The following is an 8,009-nucleotide window of genomic DNA, read 5'->3' on the forward strand; positions in this document are numbered from 1 at the left end:
CGATGAGTGCCTGCTTTCTGCACTGCGTGTGTTTAACTTTAAAAACTCATCAGAGACTGTATGAGGGTTTCTAGGACAAGTTCTGAAGGTGACTACAATGCACAGGATTTCTCTTAACAGAACCTCCCTTCTCCCAGATAGGTGTCAAAAATGGCTTTGAGTGTGGAGACTTTTTTTTTTTAAGTCTTCAGCAGCTTAGCCCTATGGGAATGAGGCTCGGCTCCCAGTGTCCAGTAAATCCAGTGAACGCCTGCCATCAGGTCTGAGCTGCATTAGGCTATTAATGCAGAGTTAAAGGGGGGTGGGGTGGTGATAAAGAACACCCAGAGGTAGGCTCCTCCGTCACTCACTAGAAAACCAGTTGCCACCTCAGCTCTGAGTAGGAGTTTCTTTTCATGTTGTTGCCTAAAATAGGAGTCATAACCAGCTTGGGAAGCTTCATCCAGCAGAATAGAGAAACAGAATAGGCCAGAAGAGTTGGTGAGATTACTCAGTCCACTCCTGTCATTTATTGATAAGGAAATCGAGAGCCAGAGATGGTGAGTGACGAATTGAAAGTCACACAGAAAAGCAGCACAAGCAGTGGCAGAATCCAGCTCACAGCCAGGTAGCCTGACTTCTAGCTCACAGCAGGTCCCATCCATCACCTCCCCCGATGGTCCTTCTTTAAGTCTACCTTTCTTAATGCTCTGTTGCTCTTGAAAAGGGGAGGGATGGTAGGTTTCTTGAGAAGGGATGTCTGGATAAAACTCACCATAGCCCATCTTCGTGCCTTTGTGCATCCTGTTCTCACTTCCTGGGATTCCCTTCTCTGCCTAACTGGTTATGTTCTGTGAAAATACCTCCTCACTCCCCAGGGCAGCCGGTTGTTCCCTGTGCTTTGGACCCAGGCCCTGACCTTGCCCCAGCACTCAGAACACTGGATGGTGCTCTCTGGCTCCTTCTGTGTCCTCTCCACAAGACTGACAATTCCTTGAACGCACAGATGGATCAAATGCTTCTCTGCAACCCCAGCACACACCCGAAGCTCCTCCGAGGGCATGGACTTTGGACCACAAACACTAGCGGGGAGGGGGTTTAGCCTACCCCATCAGCTCCTGGCTCACAGCATGAACTTGGGAAGTTTCGTGCCCGTGAAGGAATGCGCGCAGGGAAGTTTTGCAGTATGAGGAGCTTCTAATCCTGGAGCTGTGGAGTTTTCGACAGACACTGCCTGGCGGTGCCAAGGAGGTTAGGCTGACAAATGAGTGGGTACAAAAAGGCACAGAAAGCCCTCACGTGTCTAGGCCTCCAGGGCACAGAGCACTCTCCCAGCCGAACCCATAGGAGTGAACTTTGTAACTGCTCTCCAGCAGGACTTCCGTGAAGCTCAGCTCTTCTCCTTCTGCCAAGAAAACTCCCAAATCTGGTTGATCCAGACCTCGGGACTCGCAGACACGGATATGGCACAGAGGGAAGGAGTCAATCAAGCTAGGAAATATGTGACTGAACATAAACCAAACTTAGTTTGTAGGATTTAGGAGGAAACAAAAAGAGTAAGTACGGTCATGAAATACCGTACATGGCGAGTAGCTCAAGTAAGAACTACACCATTCTCCTCAAGTAGGCTGAGCTCTCCTGGTTCTGGGCTTTCTTAAGGGTTTTAGAAAAGAACACACGAGACATGGAATGTGGGATTTCATTATCTCCAGTTTACTTAATTTGTTTGTTTACACACACGATCTGTGTGTGCATAACAGTGGCAAGAACCATTCTCTAAATACAATCTGCTACTCAGATGATGACAGATGCACATGGAAAATGAGGCGTCAGTGAATGAACCTCAGAACGAGAGGCAAAACAAGCATGGCAGGATTCTGGGATCACAGATGCCCTTAAAAGCCTCTTGTTCAGCACCTGGGGACAACAGACACTTTCCAGAAGATGATACAAGACTATTTCAATGGGAGACCCAGACGCCAAATGGTACTTGAAAGCAGATGCTCATTTCCCTGCCTTCCCTAAGGAGCCAAGAAGTTCTAAAGGCTTGGTGGGGCAAAGGGAGATGGGGGATTATCGTCTGCTGAGCACAGGTGCGGGGTGTTTTACATACATCACTGCCCTTAATCCTAACAGTATCATCTCCTCCATTGTCCAGATGTGGACATGAAGCTTGCCCGAGGTCAGACGACTCTCAGCAGTGGTGCCAACACTGGAACCCACATCTTGGGTTTACCTAAGCCCACACTCTCAGTTACACCAGGCTGTTTCAAACGGGGATACAGAACATGTGCCTGAGAGAAAGGCAAGGGTGCTAAGACTGAACAGGAAGTGGTGGATGACCACTCGATACACAAGGGTCAGTCATGGACACCTTCCACAGAATTAACTTAATGCTGAGCCTGGACCCAATCTGCGAGAAATAACTGGAGATTTAAGTGTGACAAATGAACATATGGAGTCACCTTGTGCCTGTTGCCTTTTGATGCTGAACATGAAACTCAGGAGAGACCCCAACCCTTCACCCAGCCCCTGCCACCTATGTCATCCCCTCTCCCACTCCCTGTTCACAGACGGAAACTCCAGAGGGCAAAAAATTTCTCACAGGGCCCGTGACATCTTGCCAAGGCTCCCAAAGCACCCCGGTGATACCTCTGGAATCCCAGCACCAGTGTTTCTGCCACCTCTGGGTACAATGTAGCACAACTCACATTCTGATGGATACAAATTAACATGCAGCCTGATGGGATACCAACTGCATATTTTAAATACACCTTTATATGAAAGACAATTTACCCTGAAGATTTTCTGGGCCTCAAGCTCTTAACAATCTAAGCTTGAGTTAAGGCAGTAAAGTGTAGTGCTTGTCAGTTAATGCTATTATCAGGCTTAACTTGGTGGGGAGAAAAGGAACACGAAGGAAGCTTCCGGGATGATTATCCAAAGTGCAAAGGGCCAGGTACAAAAGGCCTAAGGATGTAGCCTGCGGGGGGGGAAGGGGGCTGGGGGGGTGTCCTATCACAGAGCTGTAATGGCACCTTTGTGGGTGGAGGTGACAGGCCACAGAAAGACAGGACTGGACATCGGGAAGTGTGCACAGGGGAAAGAAAGATCGGTTTCAAGGCCAGCTGAATAGGCCCAGGTTTGGTTTGGTGTTGGTACAAGAAGGAGGGTGGGGCCAAAGTCACTCCAATATTTAATAGGGACATTTTTGCAAACAGGTTGGCTTCCTGCCATCAGAGGCAATGGAAGACATTTTCCTTCACCTCCGATTTATCATAATCTCATACAAAATGTAAAAATTCCTTGGGCCAGAGCAGGCAGATCAATGCACTTATCAGCACGCCGTTCAGATTAACCACTGATGTGTGGTCATGAAAGTTTCAGTGCAAGTATGCATTTTGCAGTTACTCTGACTCAGCTTAAAATTTCATCCAGTTGTCATGAAAATGTCTGCTTTCGGATTTTATTCTTAATAGAGAAAACAGCCCCTGAAGTGAGGTGGAATTTAATACCATAAGCCAAAAGTTTGGATTATAAAAAGTAAATTAGTGTTCTAAACAAACAAACAAAAAACCCTCAAAGCTATCTACACACATACCAAAGTGCAGCACTGAAGTTGTGAGTTATTCTCAGGGGTTCTGTCAACAAAGAACAAACGCCATAGTTGTTATTAAAAACAATAAAGCATTTGCTCAAAATTGTAGGAAAAAAAGGTAACCTTATTGCTCCAAAAACCAATACATAATAGACAACATACATGGAAGACTAGCAATGTCCGTTACATAAATATCATCCAACACTCAGCCAGAGAGGCACTCCAGTTTTGGTAGCTAATCACAAGTCAGTTGCAATATATAACATTCTGAGGATAAGCAAATATCACCAGCAGAGAGTGTCTTTCAGGCAGTTGGCTGTTTTATAAAGAACCCTGCTGGAAATAAATGCTTATGCAAAACTGACCAGAGGGCAATATACTGTCAAACCACAGCATTAACAGCCATCATAATACGAGACACGAGGATCAGGGAGAGAATGATGGCAGCAGAGAAGGGTCCTGAGGCCCTGGCCTGCCCTTCAGCCACACAGGAGAGGCTTTCCCGATTCTGTCCTCTCACTGAGCCTTAGTTCTGCCCTCCAGGGACATAAGGGACATTCCAGATTAAGGTCAAGTCTTGCCAGGGACAAAAAGTGCCCGACTGGGAATGGTGGTGCTTGTGACAAGAAGGGTGGGGAGTAAACTCACTCCCCAGACTCTGCCACCACTCCCCAAACCCTCCTGGTATGCTTCCTCTCTGAAGCAGGATCAATAATTTAGTCAAATAACTAAGAAAAATAATGAAAAAATACATTAGCCATTGTCCTGCCATCACCCCTTTTGTTTCTCTTTTATTCCTTGTAACTGTCTTGCTTCAAATTCAAACTAGAGCTCTGGGGAGGAAGTCCTGGGGAAAAGGATTTCAGATACCAAAACCCATAGGTCCCATACCAGCTCAGCAAACCAAATAGGGTGCCGAACACCTTCTGGGACAAGTTGTGGAAGTAAACGGCCGTGCACAGAAACATCCACACCCAGATGAAGGTCAGAAAGCCCAGGGCCACCACCAAGCTGGTGATGGGGGTGTGGAGACGGTGGCTCCGGTCTGTCTTCACCTCATGCAGCACGGCCATCTCCTCCACAATCATGAGGGCGCAGAAGGTCAGCAGGAAGGAGTGGCCCGAGATGTCAAAGCCATGCCAAAAGCCTCCTTCCCCGTGGCACTGCTGCTTGCTCTGGTGCTCCTTTCTGACCCGCTCCAGGGCGGGCGACTGGTAGCAGCTGCCCGTGTAGTGTTCAATGTTGGAGAAAAGAGCTGTGAAGACATACCAGATGGCTGTGCCCACAAGCAGGGTACTCAGCCGCCGTAGGACCAGGCCAGCCTTGCCTGTCAGGTGGTAGGTGGTGAGGGCAATGAAAGGCAGGAGGAGACAGAAGGTCCAGGCCCAGGCCAGTTTCACAAAATACCTGGCAGAAGATGAAAGTGGAAGTGAAGGCAGGGGACATGACAGGGAGGAGACAAGGTCGTGACTCGGGTCTCCAGAGTCTCGAGGGAGGGCACATAAGAAAAGCTGATAAAAGCTACAGATAAAAAGTTCACTTACTAAATTTCAAATGTAATAACTCCTTAATCCTTAAACAACTCAGTGAGGGAGGTACTGTTATTATCCCCATTTGACAGATAAGAAAACTGAGGTACAGGAGTATCATGCCCAAAGTAGAGGTCATTAGCGGTAGAGCTGGGATTCAAATCCGGGGCCTGTGATCTTAATCTGTGATCCAGGGCCTGGGGAAGTGGACACATAGAACACTCATGGTTACCCTGGGAAGAAGTCTCATTTGCCCCATTTTATAGAGAATGTGAGGCTCAGAAAAGTTCATTAACTTGCCCAGGGTCACAACCACACTAACACCAAGCCCAGAGTAAATCAAGATTTGGCCAGCCCCAAAGCCCACGTTTTTTCTACACCCTGGCTCTTTCCTACATGGCAGCAATGATCTCAGAACAGAGCTTGAGTTCAAGCAAGAAGACCGGGTTCAAATCCTGACTCTGACCTAACCTGTTACCACACGTCTCTAGGCTCAGTTTCCCCAGCTACAAAACAGAGCTGAGGAGACCAAATGAGTTTTTAAATCCCACCCAAGGCCAATGATTCACTCGTTCCCTCCGGTTAGCACAGAGGCTTGGAACAAAATGTCAGAATCCATGGTCATGGTTACCCACAAACAACAGGGACTTGTGTGCCAGGCTGCTTGGATCCCAGCTCACCCAGGCCAGATAAAGCAGCGGCTGCCTGTCTGCCTCCCCTTGCTCATCAAAGGTGGCTGACCTGGGGACCAGCCACGGAAAACACACATACAAGAGACTCGGGGCTACAACCATACTCATCATCATCTATTCTTAGCCCAGGGGTGAGGAAGGAATGGGGGCCAAGGACAGGACTTTTTCCTGGGTTCCAAAGGCTACTCAGACACCACCCAAGAGCCTGTCACTCACATCTTCCCCGGGACTGATATGCAAGGATCTTGCCAGAGCCAAGACCTGTCAGGCATTTGACAAAACTGCTGGGGAGAGGAACCAGGGTTTTAAGTCGATGGCCAAAGTTGGGCTGACTTTTGGGAGATGCTGCAGGCACTGTAATTCTAAAGAATCTAAACTCACAAGGGAGAAGTTTTATCTTCCAGATAAAACTTGACTACTGCAAGTGTTTTTACACAAAACCCTTGAAATCCAGGAGCTAAAAACATAAAGGAAAAAGGCGTGAGTGGGTGGAGTTAGGGAGATGTCTCAAAGAGCCCAACTGCGCTTGCTTTCTTGGGCCACCGCCATGAACTCTGAGTGGCTGAGAAGATCCAAGGAGATCCTGGGTAAAGGTCAGAGGCTGGAGGATTCCGCTCCTCGGGGACTATCTTGGAGCGGGGGTTCCATCATAGGCTGGGGCAAGGCAAGGCTTGCAAAGGTTTCGGGGGTCAGGGGGAGAAGGCACGGATGGTGATGGGATTGTCACAAGCCGGGGTTTGCGGGTGAGGTGAGTCAGGGGTCAGACTCAGCGCGAGGTCTGACACAGGCAGGCAGGAGGGACGTGGCATCTCCCAAACAGGTGCGGGGCCGACTCTTAACTCCAAGGGGAGGTGGGGGGCGCAGCGACAGAGGCTAATTCAACGCCCTATCCCCCCCATCCCCCGCCCCCCCCCCCCCCCGCGCCCTGCCTGTCACTCCCTGCCCAGTCAACTCAAGCCGGCTCGTCTGGGCGTGCAAACATCAACTGCTAGTGACAGTGACATAGCCATTCGGGGGTCCCTCGGTCGCGACACGCGTGCAGACGCAGCTGTCACAATGAGGAGGGCCTCCCCGTCCGATGACTCGTCCATCAGGGCAGCTAAGCCCCGGCTCTCAGGACGAGGCGACGGCGGGTCGGCTATGGCGGGGACAGGGGAGGACCCGGGGCGCACTCACACGTTGAGGACGTTGCGCTTGTTGCTGAGGTAGCTCTCGGGCAGCGGGGAGAGCTCCTTGAGGAGGGAGCCCGCCATCATGAAGGCCGCCAGCGCCCAGGGCAGGTAGCGCCGCACCGCCGCTCGCACTAGCGTCCCCCGGAGGAGCCTTGCGCAGCACTCCAGATGCTCCATGCCCGACCTCATCGGCCACCGTCTGCTTCCCCGTGTCCTCTCGGCCACCGTCTTGCCCTTCGCTCGGAAGAAGCCGCTGCGTCCCTTCGGACGCATGCGCGCCGCCCGCGAGCCCCACCCCTCGCGGAGCGCTCGCGCTCCCCCATCCGGCCACTGGCGGCCTCTGCAGCGCGTCCGCTCCCGAAGGCCTGCGCTCTGCTCCCGGTCCGGCCGCCAGGCGACAGGCGCGGACTCTTGCAATGGGTCTGGGAAAAAGAGGTCCTGGGAGTATTTGCTGGAGATGGGGAAGAATAAATGCAGTAGTGTAGGAATTAGAGCAGTGGTCACAGCATCATTTAGTCTCTCCTAAAAGCTTGGAGACACCTCCTCCATCTGCGCCTTAGTTTTCTCATCTGTAAAATGGGGAGACAAGAGGAGCTCAACCCTTCCCAAGAGTTAGTTTGCGAACCTGAGGTCATTACAGTGATCCAGATATAGGGAAATGAGATTTAATTTTATTAGAAAAGAAGTCCATAAAGTAATTACTCAATTTAAATGTTATTAAATTTTTTAAAAAAAACTTTTAAAACAGCTATTGAATTGAATGAAAATGCTGGACTCTGGGGGTTAAGATCAGATGAGGGTGTTGGTGACTCAGTCACTCAGTTTATCACAGAGCTAAACCCTCTCGCCCCCATCATGGCTGGGTGCCTAATTCAATGTTTCCCAAATTTCAACCTCCACCCCCCCCACCACCGCATTGTATCAGTCTCCTAGGACTGCCATAACAAATTACTACAAACTTCTTTTTTATAATATTTATTTATTTATTTATTTATTTATTTATTTATTTATTTATTTATCTTTAAAGATTTTATTTATT

At 49.5% G+C, this 8,009-nt stretch overlaps 1 protein-coding gene across 1 annotated transcript; it reads right to left on the bottom strand.

The window, feature by feature from the left end:
- Positions 1-1,669: 1,669 nt before the first annotated feature.
- FITM2 (fat storage inducing transmembrane protein 2) lies at positions 1,670-7,333 on the bottom strand. The gene is made up of 2 exons (XM_027623373.2): positions 6,975-7,333; positions 1,670-4,984 (listed from the first exon to the last, which is right to left on the bottom strand). The coding sequence occupies exons 1-2, from the start codon at positions 7,241-7,243 to the stop codon at positions 4,369-4,371; spliced, it is 885 nt and encodes a 294-aa protein (XP_027479174.1). The 5' UTR covers positions 7,244-7,333; the 3' UTR covers positions 1,670-4,368.
- Between the last annotated feature and the right edge of the window lie 676 nt (positions 7,334-8,009).

The sequence above is a fragment of the Zalophus californianus genome, chromosome 8, assembly GCF_009762305.2.
Source record: "Zalophus californianus isolate mZalCal1 chromosome 8, mZalCal1.pri.v2, whole genome shotgun sequence".
NCBI lineage: Eukaryota > Metazoa > Chordata > Mammalia > Carnivora > Otariidae > Zalophus > Zalophus californianus.

Bases quoted from the DNA above. Each gene is read 5' to 3' on its own strand.
- FITM2 (XM_027623373.2), bottom strand. From the start codon at position 7,243: ATGCGTCCGAAGGGACGCAGCGGCTTCTTCCGAGCGAAGGGCAAGACG. The intron at 4,985-6,974 runs GTGAGTGCGCCC...ATCTTCTGCCAG, and splicing joins AAGCGCAACGTCCTCAACGT to GTATTTTGTGAAACTGGCCT.